At 36.1% G+C, this 25062-nt stretch overlaps 5 gene segments (V, D, J or C); all 5 read right to left on the bottom strand.

The window, feature by feature from the left end:
- LOC121883784 overlaps nt 1-10210 on the bottom strand; it is a 28715-nt gene extending 18505 nt beyond the window's left edge. The window contains 1 exon segment of the V gene segment in view: nt 10153-10210. Coding sequence covers nt 10153-10195 — 43 coding nt within the window.
- LOC121883765 lies at nt 8270-8724 on the bottom strand. The segment is given in 2 exon segments: nt 8270-8586; nt 8676-8724. Coding segments are annotated over 2 exon segments (366 nt in total).
- A 3010-nt stretch (nt 10211-13220) lies between the features above and the next one.
- On the bottom strand, nt 13221-13733 carry LOC121883896. The segment is given in 2 exon segments: nt 13221-13594; nt 13691-13733. Coding segments are annotated over 2 exon segments (417 nt in total).
- Nucleotides 13734-20313: 6580 nt separating this feature from the next.
- LOC121883802 lies at nt 20314-20756 on the bottom strand (the record flags this gene model as incomplete). The annotated part of the segment is given in 2 exon segments: nt 20314-20618; nt 20708-20756. Coding segments are annotated over 2 exon segments (354 nt in total), but the record flags the coding sequence as incomplete, so codon positions are not given.
- Nucleotides 20757-23841: 3085 nt separating this feature from the next.
- LOC121883780 lies at nt 23842-24485 on the bottom strand. The segment is given in 2 exon segments: nt 23842-24290; nt 24378-24485. Coding segments are annotated over 2 exon segments (348 nt in total).
- Nucleotides 24486-25062: the final 577 nt, after the last annotated feature.

Raw genomic sequence — 25062 nt, 5'->3', positions numbered from 1 at the left:
AGCACAATAATAAACAGCAGAATCTTCAGTCTTCAGACTGTTCATCTGCAGATACAGCTGCTTTCTGTTATTGTCTCTGGAGATGGTGAACCGGCCTTGAACTGACTGAGAGTAGTATTTGCTACTACCACCACCATGACTGATAGTTGCAATCCACTCCAGTCCTTTCCCAGGAGCCTGTCTGATCCAGGCCATCCAGTAGTTATCAAAGTGAAGCTCAGAGGCTGTACAGGTCAGTTTGTGGGATTCTCCAGGCTTTTTAACTGCTGGTTCAGATTGTATCAGACTCTGACCATCAACACCTGTCAAGATAGAAAAGAAAAGAATCAATTACTTTAAGCTTTTCAGGACAACTTCAACTGAAAATATGTGAAAGTCTTCACCTGCCCAGCAGATAGTTAAAAGCAGCAGTCCTGTCCTATAGTCCATCATGTTAAACTGGGTGTCCACTGTTCTCTGTCATCCTCTCTGCAGTCAGATAAGTAGGGGTGGAAGACATCAAGGTTTTGCATTGACTCCTCCTCACAGGGAAGAGAGAACTGGTTTGGATTTGGCTCTCATTGTAATTTCAACACACAGAAAGCCATGCTGTGTGTTGAAACTACAATATATATTGTAGATTTAAAATATGAAATTTGTGATTCTAGCCTAGTTAATTAGATTCGTGCAATATTATTAATTATGTTTTGTTTTTCGGTCTGCCTCTTTGGAAGTTGAGTTTTGTGTAGAATGTGGCCTTCTGTTTTGTTGTAAAAAATGATAACAACAACATTGTGCGTAAGAAAAGATACCAATAATATACACTGCAAAAACACAGCACACAACAGAAAAAATAACCAGGCACACTGCAGTAAAATATTTGCAGCCTTTTGCAGCGAGCTCTGAATTAATGGATGTCAGAGTTTTTTTTATGTTTATTTATCATTATTCCACAGCATCTTGTCAAGGCCTTGATTCCAGATTAAATATCTAAATACTCTTCGCCAATCAAAATAGTTTTTTAATGATAGCAACTCTATCACTCATTCAATCAATTCCAGTCTCTGTATTTAATGAAACATGTCAAGTGTTTCAAATAATGCATTTCTCTTTTGGCATTTAATTGTTTTATTTGTACCCAGATGTATTTTTTAAATTAACTTTTTTTAAACTGCTGGAATGTATGCATATAAAAATGTATATATATGTATATTTATTACATTAGAGGGGATTCTTGCTCTGGGGGGGAAAAAACAAAGCAAAAAAAAAAACAAACAAAACTAAAAAAAAACTAATTCAAACAAATTCATTAAAATCACTGTTTTAATAAAAGTGATACAGACAAACATTGTGTCTGTATTAATGGTGGTAAATAGGGGGAATCGTTTTTGTATGACTCTCCTATTACTGCCTGACACTGTGTCTCTGGCGCAGTAATACATTCTGTATCTTCAGTCTTCAGACTGTTCATCTGTAGATAGACCTTACTGCTGGAGTCATCTCTGGAGATGGTGAATCTACCCTGGACTGACTGGGAGTAAAGGATAGGAGTACTAGATGTGTGTACCAAAGTGATCCTCTCCAGTCCTTTTCCAAGAGTCTGTCTGATCCACACTGAGCTTCCAAAGTCGAACCCAGATGTTGTGCAGGTGAGTCTGTGGGATTCTTCAGGTTTTTTAACTGCTGGTTCAGACGCTGTTATGATCTGACCTTCAACAGCAGTTGAAACAAACAGAGCAAATACCAAGAGGGTCAGCTTTCTATAAGCCATGTTAACAGTGTGTTTAATATGTTTTCAAATCCATGAAATCTCTTTAAATATAATGTGAACTTGACCCCAGTGAGAATTTTTTTATAGTTACTCCTCCTGCATCACTGCAGCACCATTAACCCAGATATCAAAATTGCTGTGGCCTAGATCCAGCCCACATACCGCATGGAATGATGGCACTTGAGCTCCTGTTTCCCTGGGCCACAAGCAAGCCGTATGTCTAATCATGTTAGATAATTAGAAAACCCATTTAACCACAAAAATGTTGTTTGCTGTTTAGAAACTGTCTTCTCTGAGAAATGGTTTCAATGAAGATCTGTTATGTGTAACGAAGCAGAAGTTTAATGTTTTGAAATAAGATTTTATCAGCTGATAACTGCAGGAACAGACAGCTGGAGAGTTAAAGAGCCAGAGGACAAAATGTGAAGAGGATTTCTGTTGTTTTTGTGACTGCCAGCAGCTCTTCCTCCCTCACGCAGAGAGGGAGGAAGAGCTGCAGAGACATTTCCTCCAGCAGGTCAGTGCTGCTGTTAGCAGCTGTTAGCACTTAAAGCTAAAACTGTCTTCATTAAAATTAAAAAATGACTTCTGGTTCATTTAAATAGTGTTGCACTGTTTGTCTTCCTTTTATCATTATTATTGTTATTATTGTTATTATTATTATTATTTTTCTCCGGCCAGCGGCCCGTTTTAGTGAAAACTCTGAGTTCGTTCACCCTGAGATGAGGGAAACTCTGGGTTTTCAGTTCCAGAAATAGAGCTAACTTAAACTTAGGGTCAGTTGCCATGGCAACTGACTCTGTCAAGCTAACCAGCACGCTGGCAGGTTTTCTTCAACAAACTCTGAGTTTCTCTCTGTCTCCTCCCTCTTCCAGAGTCAGACACGCTGTTCCATTTCCTCGTTCATTCGGTCTGTATCAAAGCACATTCATTAGCGATGTTTTACTGTGTGTCAGAATCAAAATCCTTGTTGGTTGTTGGTTACTCAGAACTTTCTAAAGTTATCGCTTTAATGCGCATCAGTCATTTCTGGAGCAGCTCCTGCACTGAAATATTTATTGCGCATAATGTGTGATCTCAGTTTAAATTTAAACAATCGGTATGAAGCGTTAGACACGTAGGATCAATGAATAATTATCTCTATTACTCATGATCTGATTGGTCACACTGATGGAACATAATTCCTATAATATTGTAGATTATATGTTAATATGCTGAGTGAGCAGGACTGTGGTGCAGCTGCAGAATGCAGTTTGAAAGTGAGATTTTTAAACAGGGAGCATAATCTTAACATGTTTTAACAGAATTTATGTGACAATGTTTAAATTTACTACATTTGTTGAAGTAGCTGAAATAAAGTCACTGGATGCTGTTGAGCTGAGATACAAATAGATGTCTAAATCTGTTTTCTAAAAATTGAAAATATTCTGTATTTTAACCTTGACGCCTTTTCAATTGCAAATCACCAAACACATTATTACTGGATCAGACTGTGAGTTACAGTCGTGTCTTTGATCTACATATGTTTTAAATCTTGAACTATATTTTTCATCTTCAGTTGCTGCCTCCTGTGTTTTGTTCATCAGATTAAAGCTGAACAAATATATTTAAAATGTAATGTAGCTACAGCCTGATACACAGTCAGATTCCACTTTATCATCATTAAGAAAATGTAAGTCTGCTAAATGATGAATCAATGGACAACACTGAATAAAACGTTATTGTGTTAACTTGATCTGGGTGGAGCAATACACAGGAGAGGAAAAAGGACAAACAGCACAGGGAACACATAGAGCCGCAACAGTTGCCATTATGATCATTCTAATGTTATTCCATTAAATATTTTGGAAATTATTATGTCATAATACAGCTAATACTGGTGATTCAACAAAGAATTTTTGCATATTTTTCTTTGTTAAAGTGATTTACTTTCAGTCTCAATTCTTCTGTTATCATGTTTTTTTCTACCTTCAAATAAACTAAATTATTTTAACCCTTCAATGTTTTTATCAGGGCTGCAAGTATATCACTTTATCATACACAAAGGTATTATTGTAATAATAAGTAACTATTAGTTCATGTCCTGAAAATGAATGTCGGATTTCTGTTATTTTTTTGCACTTTATGCAAACTGAATTATCTGAATTACATTATATTTTCTCACAGACTTAGTAAGTTATGAGTTTGGCATTAATCATAAATCATAAATCCCTACTATTAGAACGTAGAATATATATTATTTCCACATTTTTTAACATACAGTAGATTAGAGTAGACGTCTTTTCCCTCAGTGAACTGGTGTTGAAATCATTAGTGGTCTGAGGGCTCCTCCTCTGGTGGCTTCATGTTACAAGTGTTCAGGCACTGAGGGGTTTTTGTTCAGGTCAGCTGATGGTTTGTGTTATTGTGGGTCTCTGGCACAGTAATACACAGCAGTGTCTTCAGGCTGCACATTCTGTCCATTTAGAGTCACTCTGTTGCTGGAAGAGTCTAAGTCAATACTGAACTTGTTCTTTTGTAAATCTTTGTAGTATGATGTGTATCTGACTCTGATTCCAATCCACTCCAGTCTTTTCCCTGCAGGTTGTCTGATCCAAGTTGTGTAATAGCTGTTAACGGAGGATGGGAGCATGTAGAGGTCTGAGAATAGACATATGGGAAACTCCACTTGTTATTTTTGATTGCTCAAAATGTGTAATTACTGAATGACACAACTTATTAAATACTTTTACAGACTGTAAAAGAATGTGATTATTATTTAAAACTCTGTCTAAAATTATCATTTTTTCGTTCTTTGCAGGTTTTAAAAATCAGAGAAAGACAAACACATGTAAACATCAGCAGTCTCAATAAAATGAAAACACTGTCAGTTATTGACCGTGACATTGTTGAAATATCCCTAACAAGCAGGAAGTGTTTCTCTGTGTTTGTGTGTTTGTTTGGTGTCATTGTCATTCTGCTCTCACTGCCATCATATTTTGGGTCTCCTGCTGCCCCCTGTAGGTGTTTTAGGTTTTTGTAAAGCCTCTCTGCTTAATTTAACTAGTGTGTGTCTCTGGCACAGTAATACAAAGCAGAGTCCTCTGGCTTTAAGTTGGATAGTCTCAGATGAACCATGCTGTTGCTATCATCTCTGCTGATTTCTACACGTCCTCTCACACTGCTAGCATAAGTATTTTTACTGGCATCAGAGTAGCCGCTCCCCATCCATTCCAGACTTTTTCCTGCAGGTTGTCTGATCCAGAGCATAACACAGCAGCTAAATGTGAAGCCAGATCCCCTGCAGGAGAGACTGAGAGTCTCACCAGGCTTTTTCACTACTGAACTGGAAGGAATGGACTCCATACTCTGACCTGTACAACCTGATGAGATGAAAGGAGAGATGAATCACAGAAGAAAATGAGACAAACAGTCATCTGGGAAGTTTTCTGGTATCACTGACTGACCATCAGTTGATGTTGTCTGATAAAAGATAAAACAACAAGAAGCAGGAGAACTCACAGGACAGAGAGAGAGCAACCAGCAGAAGAGTGAGTGTGTTCATCATCCTGAGGCTGGAGATGTGACCTCTGATGCTCCACAAGAACAACAAGACCAGTCAGCAGGACAGAAGTACACTGCACACACTGAAGATTTGCATCAGAGTATCATGGGGAGGGAGTGTCTCACTTACTGGCAGTCTGCTATAGTTTAATTTGATTGTATAGTTCTGTTCATTTTTTTCACTGATTGCCCATCAATGTGGGATACAATATCACATCCAACAACTAGAAAAAAAGATAAAGTGAATTTCTTAGCTTCAATATTTGTGAGCTACAAAGCTTTATTTAAGTTCAACAAATCAGCTGAATTGAAGCATCACTTTTCTTTTCTTATTTCAAATATATCCACCATTTTCATCCATGTCTGAGAAATATATCTCCCTATGTTTGTCACTTGCATGAAAAAACAAAACAAAACACTTTATTACAGATGAAAGTACATTATTGTAATACTTGAATATTGCACTCATCGCTCGCAACTGGAGTCCTCCACCAAGAAGACAAAACAGAGAGCTTGGAGGCCTGCAACGTGAGAGCAGTGGGATGCTGATGGATAGGGAGTGACGGCAATATCAACAGACAGCAGAATGATAAGCAACGTGCGATCATTGGACTATTGCCTGTACTGTAACTGAACAGTGCATCATCTTATCAGCAACGCCAGGGTGAGAGACCTTTAATGAAAGTGAACTCTGCTCCCAGAAGTGAAAAGCTGCCATATATTTTTTATTCATCACTGCAGCTTCACGTCAGATACTGACCCGTCTCATCGCTCTGGTACTGCTCGTCGCTCTGGGACTGGGTTCAGAGCTGCAGGTCCAGGTCTCTCGATTTCAAGCAGGGAGATGGGACATCTGTTTCTTTTTCACCTGCCCAGAAGATCATTAAAAGCAGCAATCCTGTCATCCACCCCATCATCAACAAAAAGACAAACACCTGAAATAGTTTCTGCTTGTAATATCATTACTCAAAATCTCAACTTTGACAAAAATTAACATCAGGAGATATGATATGCTGTTTACCATCTGAAAGAATGTCTACAATGCAATTTTCATACTGTACATGCACATAACCTGAAATCAATGACTGATTGGAAATCTAAAAATTGAATATATATATTTTTAAATGGTAATTTCTTAATAATAGAGTAACATAAAGTTACATAATTGGATAAAATTAGAAATATCTAAGAGATGAAATGAGATGTATTAAAAACATACAATAAATGACAGTTTGGAGAAGATGTGAAACTCGCTGGTTGAGATCAGGCAGCTGAGGGGTGAGTAGAGCAAAGGCTCAGTCACTCTTATGACAAGATGAGATTTTGGAACCACTAGTAGGAACCAACATGAAGATCTCAAGCAGTGATCAGGTTTGTACTAGAGGAAAAACAAACAGCTGCCAGCAGCAGTATCAGAACTACAGAGAACTTGGTTGATATTGAAGCTGAACTTCTTTCCTAATTCTTGTAGTTTTAATTGTATTGTAATAAAGCAGACTGAAGGTGAAGGCTTCAAGTTTTTTTTTTTACACAGTTTGCAGATTGAGGTGATTTTTAAAATTTTGTATTTGTATTATTATTAGAGATGTTTTAAATTAAGAATTCACTAGATTGCTGTTCTAAAATTCAATAGCCTTGTTGTACTATAGTCTTTATATTATATAAACACATTGGAGGTTAAAGCCATTCTAAAATAAAAGAAAATATATTTAAATATAGTTTTACTTATTTTCTATAGTAGTATGTGATGTAAATAGTATGAAAACCTATTTTTGCATAAAAGACTTTTAATGGTTTCAGTGCTGCAGATGTTTGGAGTCACAGATGTGGAGCCTCTAAACAGCTGCTAAATAACTGAAACCTGTGCGATGATGCACAAAAACTAAATCCTGTTGCTTAGAGGAAAAAATATATATGTTAGTTCACGCATTGATGTGATATTTTCTTTAATAATAATCGTCACATTTTGCCTTTATCTTTGGTGGTTGGAGTTTGTATGACCAAATGAAAAAAAGTGACAAAAATTGTCAAATTGTAGCTACCTTTTCTTCATATTCTTCATCCGTTAGTCAATATTTGTTGAACTGAAGTTTATTCTGTGAATGTGGTGAGTTTTTGTACGGCGTTCCTCCCTCCTGTGTCACTGTGAGTGTCGAGCACAATAATAAACAGCAGTATCTTCAGTTTTCAGACTGTTCATCTGCAGATACAGCTGCTCTCTGCTGTTGTCTCTGGTCAACATTATAGCAACAAAGCACAATTTATGTCATCTGACTAATTATATTTAAATAATAAGCAGTAATCAGTGTAACAGTTGTGAACAGCACAACTCGATGAGGCATTGTGATATATTTTTGGTCATTTCTTGGCAGAAAAGTTGGTAACAACATTTTTAGGAACAGAGTATTAATAGTTGGGTATCAGGTAAAAATAAATCACTTCTTTCCTTCCATAATATTGCCTCTAGTTTATGCACATAACTGGGAAAATTGTTACAGCCAGTCAGTCCTTGTCTACCCTCTCAAGTTTGGAAACTGGGATGGTAACTATTTTGTACTTCCAGGTTACCCAAAGTATACACATGAGATTCACTTAAGAACCAACAGGACAGTGAACACAGAAAAGTAGAAGATGAACTGTTGTAATTGATGTTTTCCTGTAAAGGACTATTTCCTTTATTTGATCTACTTCATTCTTTAATTATGTTTTATTGTCTTTGGATATTTTGAATTTACCCTTATTTATCCTCTTTTATCTAAATTAAACCTCCAACATATCAGAATGTTCCACACAAATACCTAATATCTCATTTCCATGATTCTGAACCTTATTAAAGTGTGAACTGTGAAATGAAATGTATTTTGTACGTGAAAAAGCGTGGATGTATACTTAATGAAGATTAATCATGCAAGATGATCTACCAGCCCAGTCAGAATGAGTATTGTAGGATTTTGTACAGCTGCTCAACCAACTCAGTCACTGTGAGTCTCGAGCACAATAATAAACAGCAGAATCTTCAGTCTTCAGACTGTTCATCTGCAGATACAGCTGCTCTCTGCTGTTGTCTCTGGAGATGGTGAACCGGCCTTGAACTGACTGAGAGTAGTAGATGTAGCTACCACCACCACTGCTGATATAAGCAACCCACTCCAGTCCTTTTCCAGGAGCCTGTCTGACCCAGGCCATCCGGTAGCTACTGAATGTGAATCCAGAGGTTGTACAGGTCAGTTTATGGGATTCTCCAGGCTTTTTAACTGCTGGTTCAGATTCTGTCAGAGTCTGACCATCAACACCTGTCAAGACAAAAAAGGGAACACTTATTTGCTGTAAGTTTTAAACTTTCTTATGATGTCTTCAACTCAAGATCAGTGAAAATCTTCACCTGCCCAGCAGATAGTTAAAAGCAGCAATCCTGTCCTATAGTCCATCATGTTAAACTGTGTGTCCACTGTTCTCTGTCATCCTCTCTGCAGTCAGATAAGTAGAGGTGGAAGACATCAAGGTTTTGCATTGACTCCTCCTCACAGGGAGGAAACAACTAGACTGGACTTGGCCAGCATTTTGGTTGGCTGTTAAAATTACAGTATAAACTGTATTTGTGCTTCCAGCCAAATGCGTTATGATTCATGCATGATGTCTTTTGAAATCAGACTTTTGATCTGAAAATAAAAGTAATAATAATTAGAAGCACAAACACAACAGAAAAATCAACCAGGCACATACATAACAGAAAAAAATGTTGCAAGATTTTGTTGCCAACTCTGAATTAACAGATGCAGGGTTTCCTAAAACACACAGCAAACTACTCACAACTGTATTATCATCCAAACAAAAAATATTTTCATACTGTACTTACACGAGCAGATAATTTAATTAATGAAATAATGGGCACTAATGTTAAGTATATGCAGGAGTAAAAACAGCAATATGGGCCTTTAAATATTTTGATATTCATCCATCTGTCTGGCAAGGAGCAAAAGGCCAAACATACTGAGAGCATTATATGGTCATCAGTATCACCATATAAATGGTTAATTCACTGAAAGAATGTTACAGTAATGCTGCTGTGATTAGATTTTAAACTCTTGATTAAAACTCTTGAGGTTACTGTAGAGAAACTAAGTTTTTGTCAGATGCAGGCCTTTAGAAAGACCACATGTTACTGTAGTTGAATTTGTTTTATGGTTCATTTTGCATTTTTGAAAATGCAGAATCTACTGTGAGCCATTAATGGTGGGAGATAGATTAAAGTACTGAGTAACTAATTACTGAACTTCTAAATGTATTTTTTATTTCATAATCTCACAGTCCTAAACATGATGTTTACATTTAGCAGGTGATTTTTGTACTGTACATGTGTTGCTTGTTTGTGTCTCCAGAAGACAGAAACACAGCTGCATCTGTCCTCTACTGTAAGTGTCTGTTGGATGTGTGGCTGCCTGAGAGGTTTTTGTTCAGGTCTGCTGATGGTTTGTGTTATTGTGGGTCTCTGGCACAATAATACACAGTAGTGTCTTCAGGCTGTAGATTCTGTCCATTTAGAGTCACTCTGTTGCTGGAAGAGTCTAAGTTGACACTGAACTTGGTCTTTAGTGAATCTTTGACATCTGTGTCAGAACTCATCCACTCCAGTTCTTTCCCTGCAGGCTGTCTGATCCAAGCTGTGTAATAGCTGCTAAGAGAATAAGAGACCTGACAGGTGATGGTCAGACGTTGACCTGGCTGCACAGTCACTGAGGCTGGCTGTGTCAACTGTTCACACTTCACACCTGTTAAAAGAAGAAAATGTTTTGTTACAAATGATCAAGTTACACTGCAAAAGAAGAACTGCTGACTGTGACAAATCCAGAGAGACTCACAGGATCCAGCTGCCAACAGCAGCGGCAGAGCTACAGAGAACATGGTTTATGGTGAAGCTGAAGTGAGCTTCTGATCCTCTTTCACCTCCACTGACAGTCTCATGAGAAATCTTTATAACTGCGTAACAAGGAAGATCACTGAGTTTGCATAGAATCAAATATAGAGCATAAGAATGTGTGACAAACTGGAGCTAAATAGAGGAAGTTGTTATTAATATTATTTTATTTACACTGTCTTGAAATGATAATTTCAGTGTCCTTTTTAATTATTATTTCACAGAGGTAGAATCAAGGCCTTGATTCCAGATAAAATATTTAATAAATATTCATCACCAACCCACTTGTATCTAAACAGTTTATTAATGGTAGCAGTTTTATCACTCATTTAATCAACTCAAGACCCTGTATTTAATGAAACATGTCAAGTGTTTCAAATAATGCATTTCTACTTGGAGAAGGAGGTGATATTTATATGACTCTCTTATTACTGTCGGTAATACAGTAATAAACTGCTGTGTCTTCAGTCTTCAGACTGTTCATCTGTAGATAGAGCTTACTGCTGGAGTCATCTCTGGAGATGGTGAATCTACCCTGGACTGACTGGGAGTAATAGATAGAGGAACTAGATGTGTGTAACTCTGTTATGGTTTGACCTTCAACAGCAGTTAAAACAAACGGAACAACTACCAAGAGTGTCCGCTTTTTGTAAGCCATGTTAACAGTGGGCTTAGTATTTCAAATCCCTTCATGTATCATGTTAACTGGACCCCTGAGAATTTGTTTACAGGAGCTCCTCCTACATCACTGCTTTGAAAGTCAAGTTTAAAGTTGAGAACACAACACAAAATAAATGAATAAATGAAATACTCATTTAAAACATTTAAGAAAGATTTGTTTTGCTAAAGTTTCATATATTTATGAAGAGATTTATTTTATTTTATTTTGTTACTGCAAACACAAGAGATGTGAAAGCAAAATAATCTAAATACTATCGATGCTTGAGTTTGCTGCAGCCGATTTATACAAACTTTTTATGGGTTTTAGTGTTTGCATATTGCAGATGTTTGAATATACAGACATACAGAGAAACCTGGGGCCTCTAAAGGAAATTAAATACTAAGGACCTGAAACCTTGTATGACCACATGCAAAAAGAAGTATATATATATATATTTGCTGTAGTTAGGTAGAAAATGTCTGCTGGCTTATCGGTCAAATAATTTGTGATCTTTGCTATCACATTTAAGACAAGTAAACAAAACAGAGGAAAATGTGGACAGTTAAGTGGGTTTGCAACTGAAAAACACTTTTGACATCCATTTATCCTCTTAGTTCACAGCCTTTGCAGTTCTCTGTGTATATTGTACTGTAGTTTTAATCCCACTCCAAACTAAGAAATGTTCATCAACTGCCTTCAGACTCTGACATCTCAGTTTAGATAGTTAGAAAAGTAATTTAACTACAGAAATGCTGTTTACTGTTTAGCAGTGGTCTTCTCTGAGAAATGGTTTTACTGAGGCTCTTATATGGAATAAGCAATAAATGCTTATTTAGTATTATTATTTGTACATTCATATCACTGTTAGGAAATACACTTTTAATCCCCATTCAAAACCCCATTAATGGTTCTCAAAATGTGTTTGGTTAATTGACATGTTTTAGTTTAATGTGTGTAAAATGTGTCCATAAATATTACTATTAAATTCATGTTCAGACATGAGACACATTAACATGCATGGTTTAATCAAATCAGTTTAAACATGATTTATTTTGTTATCAAGTTTCTCATTACTCCCTGTGAGCGTAATTGGCAGCATATAAGAAGATAATATAAATATTCTATTGTTTTAGTCACCAACATACTGCTACTTGAAAACTGCTTCATCTCTGATCAAATGTTGTGTCTGTGGAGGTTTTTGTGCAGCTGCTTCACTGTCTTCAGTCACTGTAACTCACCGAGCACAGAAGTAAACAGCAGAATCTTCTGCTGTCAGACTCGTCACCTCCAGGTACTGATTGCTGCTGGACGCAGTTTCAGTTATGATGAAACAGCTTTGAAAGGAGCTGACATAGCTAGCAGAGTTTGAACCTGTGTTCATCCTCCAAATCCACTCCAGAGCTTTACCTGGTCTCTGTCTTATCCAGTGAATATAGTAGCTTGTCAGGCTATAACCAGATATGACACATGACATCTTCACTGTCTCTGCAGGTTTTTTTCACCTCAGAGGGAGACTGGTCCAGTTTGATCTCACTCTGAACTCCTGTAAGCAAAGAAATGAACATCATCATCCATCAAACTTGAAAATCACATGTTGAACATTTAAATAAGAAGTAAAAGAATTGTTTTTCTTACCATGAATAGTAACTACAAACATTAAACTCCAGGCAAGTGTAATTTTTATTCTGTAATAAACACTGTGGTTCAGTGCTTTTTATTGAGTGTTTCTAATTTGTATAAAACTGTTGTTTTGCCACAAACTACTATATGACATTTGCTGTTGGTGTTTTTATAGGGAAGAAAGAGTTTGCATAGACCTCCCTCTACAGGTTTAAAAAGGAAATATGCAACACAGATATGTTTTCTTAAGTAAAGTATCTACAACAACAGAGGAAAATATAAAATATCCAAATCCTGTCAGCTAATTTGTGACCTGGTGGAAAAGGAGAACAAGCTGTTATGTTCAACAATCTTTAATTGATGGTGTAGCAAGTTACAGCTGTGTTTCCTTTTGGCCAAATAAGAAAAAGGAAATGTGCACCCTATATGTGTATTTATTCCTGCCTTTAAAGAGATAGAGCTATCATTCATTTTGTCAGATAATATTTTAGTTTCCACACATTATAGAAACAAAAAAATATATATAGAAAAATGTGTCATATCCTTTATGTAATGATGTCAAATGCAGTTGAAGTCAAATGATATCTACATTTAATACTCAACTTTTCTTCTGTCTATGAGGAAAAAATGCCTCTACTGTTCTGTGAATTCCATAAATACAATTATTTATCAACTAAGCAGAGAGCACTATCTTTATTAATGTTCAAATTTAGAACATGTTTGTGTGTGTTTCAGTCACATGAGTCTCTGGGTATTTGTGCAGGTCTGTTGGTGGTTTGTATCACTGTGGGGCTGCGGACACAGTAATAAGCAGCTGCGTCCTCAGGCTGCAGATTCAGTCCTTTAATAGTCACTGTTCTAGCAGAAGTGTCTCTGCTGTAGCTGAACTTGTTCTTCAGAGCATTATTTTGTTCCAAGCTGCCAGTGCTTCCTCCCCACTGATGGAAAATCCAGTCCATTGGTTTTCCTTCACGCTGTCTGATCCAACCTGTTGCATAGCTGTTATCAGTCAGAGAATAACCAGAGACCTGACAGGTGATGGTCAAAGACTGTCCAGGCTGCACAACCATTGAGTCTGGCTGGATGAGATCAATACTGTACACACCTATGGAAAGAGAAATCAACATTATCTCCATCATTCATCTGACTATTCAGTGTTTCTAATGTGTTTATTAGTGTGAATCCACTGAAAGCTCCTCACAGGATCCAGCTGCCAGCAGCAGCATCAGAGCTGCAGAGAACATGGTTGATGTTGAAGCTGAACTGATGTGAGCTCTTCTGTCCTCTCACTGACACACACACACACTTCACTTCCTTATGAATCACATGTATTTGCATATTGTTCAATAATTTATGTCATTTTATTTAAATAGGTTGTATTAAAGGTGAAAAGATCAGCATTTCTTCTCAAATCCAGACTGAAGTAGAAAGAAATAATTGAATCAAATAAAGTTATTGTTGAATTACATTGTTATAAAGAACATTTATATAGACCTGAGTTCATTCATCATTTTGATTTTTAAAAATCATATAAAGATTTTGACAATACTTCAAATTAATGTGAATTTTTTCTGATAGAATTTTTTTACAGCCAAGATTTTACTATTTTAATTGTAATTTTTGTTGTATTTTATTTCATATTTTCTAAATCTCTGTGAGAAAGGAAAAATGAAGACAAGAAAGAGAAAGAAAGATTAAAAAATATATATTTTAAAGTAAAAAAAAATAAGTGTCAACAATCGACAAATATTTTATTGTGTGTCTGTATGTACAGCATATATCTATTTAATTACTGCAGTGAAGTGACAGGGGAAATACTCAAATAGCATGAAGACTTGAGTTTGTTCTGGTTAGATGGAGGTTTGGAGCTTTGAATACAAAAGTTTGAATGTTTTCAGTTTTTGCAGATCTTTGAAGTCACAGACATGCAGCCCAGACAAACTTGGAGACTCTGAACAGATGTTCAGGAACTGAAACCTGTGTGATGATCTGCATAAAACTATTTGTTTTCCTTAAAAGATAATTATAAAAGATAATTATATTAGTTTAAAACAATCTTTAGTGGGGTGTCTGTGAGATAAACTGACAATGTTGACAGTGTAATGTTGTTGCTGAAGTAGTTTGAAACTTCATTGATACCATACTAAACATCCTGTTTTATATTCAGTGAATATTGAAGCTTTGATTTCTTATTAATTTTGCAAACTGAGAAAAGGTGAAATAATCAGACTGTTAACAATTAACTCTCAGATTAAACATTTAGACAACTAATGTTTTAATTAAGTGATTATCTTATCTTTTAAGCTAAAGGTGTAAAACACACTAAAAATATAAAAATAATAAAATAAATAAATAAGATAAAATAAAATAAAATAAAATAAAATAAAATAAAATAAAATAAAATAAAATAAAATAAAACTCTATCTCTCACCCTGGTTCCAAACCAGAGATCCTCCACAACACTGCAGCTTTCCATTTCTTTTCTTCTCTACTTTTTCTTCTTTCTTTTTTATCCTCTCTTTCTACTTCTCTTTCCTTCCCTCTGCTCTCTTCCCTCTATATCCTTACACACCAACACTAACACACACACACACACACACACACACACACACACACCACGTGCATTTTGTACTAAGCCAAAAGTGTATTTATTTATTTTTATTTATTAATTTATTTTCATGTTATTGTTTTCTTGGGGTTACTGTCTGGTCCTTTTTGCTCCTCCTGTATGTACTGTCCTGTGTCATAAGAGTTTCATGTTAATCACTTGTCCTGCACTCAATTTGTATTATTCACACTCTGCACTAAATAAAACAAAAAAAACTTTTCTGTCTTGTTCAAATACTGAGTCCAAAAACTGTAACTGATGGTAATCTCTTGAGTGTCAGACATCTTAATTTAAGCTCTTTGGTAATAATGAAGACAGTTCTGTCTATTAATATGATTTACATATCCAAGCGATATACTTCTCTTATTAGAAATATTTTTTTCTCTTGTAAAATGTATCTTTAAGGCCCAAAAAAATATCACATTGTTCTCCAAAGATGAATAGGAGTAGAGGAATTACAAAATTTTCTTGAACTACTTAAACTGAAGACATTAATCATATGAGATAATTATTGTGATCTATCATCATAGTAAGGAGAACTATTGTAGGATTTTGTACAGCTGCTCAACCAACTCAAGTCACTGTGAGTCTCGAGCACAATAATAAACAGCAGAATCTTCAGTCTGAAGACTGTTCATCTGCAGATACAGCTGCTCTCTGCTGTTGTCTCTGGAGATGGTGAACCGGCCTTGAACTGACTGAGAGTAATATTTGCTACTACCACTGCCACTGATAAGTGCAATCCACTCCAGTCCTTTTCCAGGAGCCTGTCCGACCCAGTTCATGCTGTAGCTACTGAACATGAATCCAGATGTTGTACAGGTCAGTTTGTGGGATTCTCCAGGCTTTTTAACTGCTGGTTCAGATTCTGTCAGAGTCTGACCATTGACAGACCATTTAGTGATTTTAGTTTTAGTGAGTTTGTTCACCCTGAGATGAGGGAAACTCTGGGTTTTCAGTTCCAGAAAGAGAGCTAACTTAAACTTGGGGTCAGTTGCCATGGCAAGCTAACCAGCACGCTGGCAGGTTTTCTTCAACAAACTCTGAGTTTCTCTCTGTCTCCTCCCTCTTCCAGAGTCAGACACGCTGTTCCATTTCCTCGTTCATTCGGTCTGTATCAAAGCACATTCATTAGCGATGTTTTACTGTGTGTCAGAATCAAAATCCTTGTTGGTTGTTGGTTACTCAGAACTTTCTAAAGTTATCGCTTTAATGCGCATCAGTCATTTCTGGAGCAGCTCCTGCACTGAAATATTTATTGCGCATAATGTGTGATCTCAGTTTAAATTTAAACAATCGGTATGAAGCTTTAGACACGTAGGATCAATGAATAATTATCTCTATTACTCATGATCTGATTGGTCACACTGATGGAACATAATTCCTATAATATTGTAGATTATATGTTAATATGCTGAGTGAGCAGGACTGTGGTGCAGCTGCAGAATGCAGTTTGAAAGTGAGATTTTTAAACAGGGAGCATAATCTTAACATGTTTTAACAGAATTTATGTGACAATGTTTAAATTTACTACATTTGTTGAAGTAGCTGAAATAAAGTCACTGGATGCTGTTGAGCTGAGATACAAATAGATGTTCAAAAAATTAAAAATGTTTTTTTATTTTAACCTCGACGCCTTTTCAACTGCAAATCACCAAACACATTATTACTGGATCAGACTGTGAGTTACAGTCGTGTCTTTGATCTACATATGTTTTAAATCTTGAACTATATTTTTCATCTTCAGTTGCTGCCTCCTGTGTTTTGTTCATCAGATTAAAGCTGAACAAATATATTTAAAATGTAATGTAGCTACAGCCTGATACACAGTCAGATTCCACTTTTTCATCATTAAGAAAATGTAAGTTTGCTAAATGATGAATCAATGAACAACACTGAATAAAACGTTATTGTGTTAACTTGATCTGGGTGGAGCAATACACAGGAGAGGAAAAAGGACAAACAGCACAGGGAACACATAGAGCCGCAACAGTTGTCATTATGATCATTCTAATGTTATTCCATTAAATATTTTGGAAATTATTATGTCATAATACAGCTAATACTGGTGATTCAACAAAGAATTTTTGCATATTTTTCTTTGTTAAAGTGATTTACTTTCAGTCTCAATTCTTCTGTTATCATGTTTTTTTCTACCTTCAAATAAACTAAATTATTTTAACCCTTCAATGTTTTTATCAGGGCTGCAAGTATATCACTTTATCATACACAAAGGTATTATTGTAATAATAAGTAACTATTAGTTCATGTCCTGAAAAAAAAAAAAAATTACATTATATTTTCTCACAGACTTAGTAAGTTATGAGTTTGGCATTAATCATAAATCATAAATCCCTACTATTAGAACGTAGAATATATATTATTTCCACATTTTTAACATACAGTAGATTAGAGTAGATGTCTTTTCCCTCAGTGAACTGGTGTTGAAATCATTAGTAGTCTGAGGGCTCCTCCTCTGGTGGCTTCATGTTACAAGTGTTCAGGCACTGAGGGGTTTTTGTTCAGGTCAGCTGATGGTTTGTGTTATTGTGGGTCTCTGGCACAGTAATACACAGCAGTGTCTTCAGGCTGCACATTCTGTCCATTTAGAGTCACTCTGTTGCTGGAAGAGTCTAAGTTGATACTGAACTTGTTCCTTTGTAAATCTTTGTAGTATGATGTGTATCTGACTCTGATTCCAATCCACTCCAGTCTTTTCCCTGCAGGTTATCTGATCCAAGCTGTGTAATAGCTGTTAACGGAGCATGGGAGCATGTAGAGGTCTGAGAATAGACCCATGGGAAACTCCACTTGTTATTTTTGATTGCTCAAAATGTGTAATTACTGAATGACACAACTTATTAAATACTTTTACAGACTGTAAAAGAATGTGATTATTATTTAAAACTCTATCTAAAATTATAATTTTTTCGTTCTTTGCAGGTCTTAAAAAACAGAGAAAGAAAAACATATGTAGACATCAGCAGTCTCAATAAAATGAAAACACTGTCAGTTATTGACCGTGACATTGTTGAAAAATCCCTAACAAGCAGGAAGTGTTTCTCTGTGTTTGTGTGTTTGTTTGGTGTCATTGTCATTCTGCTCTCACTGCCATCATATTTTGGGTCTCCCGCTGCCCCCTGTAGTTGTTTTAGGTTTTCGTAAAGCCTCTCTGCTTAATTTAACTAGTGTGTGTCTCTGGCACAGTAATACACAGTCCTCTGGCTTTAAGTTAGACAGTCTCAGATGGACCATGCTGTTGCTATCATCTCTGCTGATTTCTACACGTCCTCTCACACTGCTAGCATAAGTATTTTTACTGGCATCAGAGTAGCCGCTCCCCATCCATTCCAGACTTTTTCCTGCAGGTTGTCTGTTTCAGAGCATAACACAGCAGCTAAATGTGAAGCCAGATCCCCTGCAGGAGAGACTGAGAGTCTCTCCAGGCTTTTTCACTACTGAACTGGAAGGAATGGACTCCATACTCTGACCTGTACAACCTGATGAGATGAAAGGATAGATGAACCACAGAAGAAAATGAGACAAACAGTCATCTGGGAGGTTTTCTGGTATCAACCATCAGCAACCAGCAGAAGAGTGAGTGTGTTCATCATCCTGAGGCTGGAGATGTGACTTCTGATGCTCTACAAGAACAACAAGACCAGTCAGCAGGACAGAGGTACACTGCACACACTGAAGATTTGCATCAGAGTATCATGGGGAGGGAGTGGCTCACTTATTGGAAGTCTGTTATAGTTTAAGTTAAGTTTGCTTTTTTTCCAATATAACTTGTGCTTCCTCTTACAATATAATATCCAGAGACTTGAGCACTTATTTATTTATACTTCTTGAAGTTGTGTTATAGACCCAAAAATAGAAAGAAAGACTGTTTGTATGGTACATGTTAAATTGAACTCAAATATCAGTGATATATATAGAAAATTTGTGGTTGGGTTACTTGGTTGCTGGGTATTTGTCTGTTATCTGTTGGTGGTTTGTATCACTGTGGAGTTTATACGCACGCAGTAATAAACAGCTGTGTCCTCAGGCTGCAGATCAGATTCTGTCCTGTTAATGTCACTGAACTAGTAGAAGTGTGTGTGTGATAGAGGAACTTGTTCTTCAGAGCATTATTTTGGTAAAAGTCACCTCCTCCCCACCGATGCAAAATCCAGTCCATTGGTTTTCCTTCATGCTGTCTGATCCAACCTGTTGCATAGTTGTTATCAGTCAGAGAATAACCAGAGACCTGACAGGTGATGGTCAAAGACTGTCCAGGCTGCACAACCATTGAGTCTGGCTGGATGAGATCAATACTGTACACACCTGTGGAAAGAGAAATCAACATTATCTCCATCATTCATCTGACTATTCAGTGTTTCTAATGTGTTTATTAGTGTGAATCCACTGAAAGCTCCTCACAGGATCCAGCTGCCAGCAGCAGCATCAGAGCTGCAGAGAACATAGTTGATGTTGAATAAATAATTATCTATTTCTTGTTACTTCTATTCATCACTTTGAGGTGAGGAGTTCAGTCTTTCTTATCAAGTTTCCAGACTGAATATATAGTGTGTACTATGATACATTCTTGATTTAGTGAACTTAAAATGGTGCTATGATTTTATTTTAAATGAATTACCATTTATTCATGTATTATTGTAGATAAACTGATTTTAGTCTAATACTGAGTGTTGCATGGATAAGATTATGTGTAATAATGGATAAAAACACATTATCATCCACAAAAAACATTAATAAATAGTTATCAAAATCTGTCTTTGGTGAGTCTACTGTGAATGAATTGAAAGTTATAAATAGTCTCACATGGAAAAGGATATATATCTGTAATTTTAATTAAACATTTATTACTGTATATGTAAATTCATCATTTGCCAAGTATTCTGCAGCTGTGTGGAGGTTTGGAGTTTCACATAAAAAACTTTTTTGTTGTATCAGTGTTGCAAATGTTTGAAGCCACAGACATTCAGAGCCTCTAGAGAGCTGCTCAGATACAGAAATTCATGTAAAAAAAATGTTGCTTTAAGTAAGAAGAGAATTAAAATCTTTCTGAAGAACTGTTGTTAGGATTCTCTCTTTAAAAATCTAATAGATAATGAGTGATTAACCATATGAGATAGTTGGAGTTTTTCAGTCCAATGTTGATGAGTATTGTAGGATTTTGTACAGCTGCTCAACCAACTCAGTCACTGTGAGTGTCGAGCACAATAATAAACAGCAGAATCTTCAGTCTTCAGACTGTTCATCCGCAGATACAGCTGCTCTCTGCTGTTGTCTCTGGAGATGGTGAACTGGCCTTGAACTGACTGAGAGTAGTAGATGTAGCTACTACCATCATTACTGATAGTTGCAACCCACTCCAGTCCTTTTCCAGGAGCCTGTCTGATCCAGGCCATGTAGTAGCTGCTGAATGACAATCCAGATGTTGTACAGGTCAGTTTGTGGGATTCTCCAGGCTTTTTAACTGCTGGTTCAGATTCTGTCAGAGTCTGACCATCAACACCTGTCAAGACAAAAAAGGAAACAGTTATTTGCTGTAAGTTTTAAACTTTCTTATGATGTCTTCAACTCAAGATCAGTGAAAATCTTCACCTGCCCAGCAGATAGTTAAAAGCAGCAATCCTGTCCTATAGTCCATCATGTTAAACTGTGCGTCCACTGTTCTCTGTCATCCTCTCTGCAGTCAGATAAGTAGAGGTGGAAGACATCCAAGCTTTGCATTAACTCCTCCTCACAGCAAGCAGAGAATTGCATTGAAGTTTTTTAAATATGCAATACTCTTACGTTGCATAAAACAAAAGTCGCAGTAGAAACTAAACAATTTGTCATTTTCTTTGCAGTTGGATCAGTGAAGTTGGAAGTCAACCAAGTTTTGAATTGACTCGTCCTCACATGGAGGATAGAATTGGACCTTTTGTTTGTTGTGTAAAACAATAATGTAATAATTTCAACACAAGCTAAAATAATTTTGAATTAGGCAATCTATATTTGAAACTTCTACTTAATCAGAATTGTCTTCAAAAGTTGAATTTTGTGTTTGAAGTTTGAGTTGCAACCATCTCGTGTTGTTGGATATCAGAGTATCACTCAACAAATACATATTTTTAACACACTCACAACTGAATTATCATGACACAAAATCTTAACTTTGCTAAAACATGAGATGAATCTCACCTCAGAAAATTAAAATGATTTTCATACACATGAACAAAAACCAATGGCTGCCTACGAGAAAGGACATCTAAAATCTGATGAACCATTTTTAAAAATGGTGAACATTAATCTTCAATATGCAGAGGACTAAGACATCAAACAACCTGTTTTAATTTATAATCATTAATAATAGTGCAGAGGAGCAAGAAAGAAGTAACACTGTTGTTAGTTGTTTATAACTTTATTTTATTTTAATACCACAGCATATTTAACTTATTTACAGTTTGCTTATATTTTGATCTACTGAGGTCACCTGTAATGTTTGCATCTATACTGGAGACAGATCATACCAAAGACTGTGAAAGTGTTTTGTAAAGCTTTTATATTCTCACGAGTAAAAGCAGAAAATGTTACATTTCTTGTCCTGTTCAGTCCTTCCTCTCATTGTTATTCCAGACTGACAAAAGTAATTTATGTGGAGCCACAAACTAAAATTAAAAGTGTCATAAAGAAAGATTATTTATGTTTTGATGAAGAGCTTTTAAAGTGTAGTTGTCAACTGAAATAATGCTGCAACAAATTCACCATTTGAAATATAAATATTGTGAGTCAAGAAGAGAGAACACTTTTTGGTAAATGCCTCCACTGAATTATTATTATTATAATTATATATTATAATAAGTAATGTGATATTTATTTTACTTTTTATGGTTAAATATGATCAAATACTCTCTCCTGTTACTGTAACAGTGAACTGGTGTTGAAATCATTAGTGGTCTGAGGGCTCCTCCTCTGGTAGCTTCATGTTACAAGTGTTCAGGCACTGAGGGGTTTTTGTTCAGGTCTGCTGATGGTTTGTTTTATTGTGGGTATCTGGCACAGTAATACACAGCAGTGTCTTCAGGCTGCACATTCTGTCCGTTTAGAGTCACTCTGTTGCTGGAAGAGTCTAAGTCGATACTGAACTTGTTCTTTAGTGAATCCTTGTAGTATGTGGTGGATCCAGCTCTCATTCCAATCCACTCCAGTTCTTTCCCTGCAGGCTGTCTGATCCAAGCTGTGTAATAGCTGCTAACAGAATAAGAGACCTGACAGGTGATGGTCAGACGTTGACCTGGCTGCACAGTCACTGAGGCTGGCTGTGTCAACTGTTGACACTTCACACCTGCGAAGAAAACAAGAAAATATTTTGTGACAAATTATCAAAAAACAGGAAGAACTGCTGACTATGAAAAAAAACAAAGAAACTCACAGGATCCAGCTGCCAACAGCAGCAGCAGAGCTACAGAGAACATGGTTTATGGTGAAGCTGATGTGCTGTGATCTCCACTGACAGTCTGATGTGAAGTTTTTATATCTGAGAAACAAGGAAGATCACTGAGTTTGCATAGAATCAAACACATGAAGCATTAATGTTGGTCTAACTGGAGACTAATAGAAGAGTCTGATGATTGTTATTATGGAAATCACCTCTGCTTTACATACCAGATTTTTATTTCATTACTCACTTAAATGTAACATTTTGAAAATGTCACTGACTTCAATGAAACAACTGTTACTATTTAAAATAATGCATCTCTGCTTTTACTGTAAACTATTATGTATTGTTGTGACCACATAATAATATTAATAACAGTAAGGACTGTTGTTTGGGAAATTTTCATCATGGATAATGGAACACATATTCATTAAAATTAACGCCGCAAAAAGTGATAATGAGCACCATGGACACAGGAGTAACCACCAACACTGTTAGCGTTCTCTAAGCCGTGTTTACAGTGTGATTAGTTTGTTTTCATATTAAATATGACGTGAACTGGTTTCCTGAGAAAATTGATTCACTGTCAGCTTCTCCTACATCAGTCTCATAATTAACTTCAAAAGTATGAGCACAGCATAATACTAAATAAAATGTCCTTCATACAATTTATTAATCATCAACTGGTGATTTAAGACACCTGCATGACAAAAAGGATGAGCTGAGTACATTTTGAATTATCAAAATATTAAGCTCAAACCTTTGATATCCAGTTTTTTTAAGTTTTTAAGTTTTCTTGGAGATCATCAGCTTTTTAAAACTGTTAAATGTATGATCTGCATTCATGTGTTGTGGTTATTTAATAAAACAATATTTCAAAACAAACACCCAAACAGGTAAATATTCACTGTGGGAGGTTTACTATTACTGTTAACACAACACTTATCAATGAGAGCTGAAAAATTTAAATGATGAAGTTATGGAAAAGACACGACTTTTGGGGGTTTCACTGCTTCCTTTTTAAAGCAAGGTGCATGTTGAAATGTTGCTGTTATTCGTTCCTCAATATTCTACATATAGACATTATGAGTCAGAGAAATAAGACACTATTTGGGAAAAGCATCAACTTGTGAAATTGTAGCTCACACCAGTCTCTTTGAATATATGATGGTTTAAAGTTTAATAATGTCTAGTAGTGTAATCCATTTTTCCCATCATATCATATATCAGTTATTATAATGTTCTAGTATCTATATTATTGCATTATGCAATCAAATGCTTTTATTATACTTTTTTCGACAGTTACTTTTTCAGTACTAATGTACAGTAAACAGTATTCATAGACTGTTTGACTTAGACTTGAAATCATTAGTGGTCTGAGGGCTCCTCCTCTGGTGGCTTCATGTTACAAGTGTTCAGGCACTGAGAGGTTTTTGTTCAGGTCTGCTGATGGTTTGTGTTATTGTGGGTCTCTGGCACAGTAATACACAGCAGTGTCTTCAGGCTGCACATTCTGTCCGTTTAGAGTCACTCTGTTGCTGGAAGAGTCTAAGTCGATACTGAACTTGTTCTTTAGTGAATCCTTGTAGTAAGAGCCTCCAGTATATCTACTTCCAATCCACTCCAGTTCTTTCCCTGCAGGTTGTCTGATCCAAGCTGTGTAATAGCTGCTAACAGAATAAGAGACCTGACAGGTGATGGTCAGACGTTGACCTGGCTGCACAGTCACTGAGGCTGGCTGTGTCAACTGTTGACACTTCACACCTGCGAAGAAAACAAGAAAATATTTTGTGACAAATTATCAAAAAACAGGAAGAACTGCTGACTATGAAAAAAAACAAAGAAACTCACAGGATCCAGCTGCCAACAGCAGCAGCAGAGCTACAGAGAACATGGTTTATGGTGAAACTGATGTGCTGTGATCTCCACTGACAGTCTGATGTAAAGTTTTTATATCTGAGAAACAGGGAGGATCACTGAGTTTGCATAGAATCAAACACATGAAGCATTAATGTTGGTCTAAATGGAGAATAATAGAAGAGTCTGATGACTGTTATTATTGTATATCTGCAAAGTGAAAACACACCTGGAAATCATCTCTGCTTTACATGTGATATTCTAATTTCATTACATTTGTTTAATTATTTAATTATTTGTTGACTTTACTTACTTATTTCATTCAAACAGAAATACAGCAACAGCAGCAGGATCATGTAAATATCATGAAAAGTTGAGTTTGCATAAAAGACATTGAATAGTTTCAGTGCTTTCAGATGTTTGAAGACACAGACACACAGAGAAACTTGGACTTTATAGATTACTGCTGTCTTCTCTCAGCAATGGTTTCAATGAAGCTACAGTATGTGATGGAAGAGTCAGATTTTTCATTTATATTAACATTATATTCTTTGTAATGAAATCTTACTTTTAAAGCTCAGTCATACATCAGTGGTACTCAGATGACTGTGTGTTGTGTAATTGTGAATTAGTTGACCTGAGGACATTAATAATGTGAGACTGTGCAGAGTCTATCAGT

This window comes from Thunnus maccoyii, chromosome 18 (genome assembly GCF_910596095.1).
Source record: "Thunnus maccoyii chromosome 18, fThuMac1.1, whole genome shotgun sequence".
NCBI classification, from domain to species: Eukaryota; Metazoa; Chordata; class Actinopteri; order Scombriformes; family Scombridae; genus Thunnus; species Thunnus maccoyii.
The sequence above is the reverse complement of the archived record's forward strand: the minus strand, read 5'-3'. Positions and strand labels throughout refer to the sequence as shown.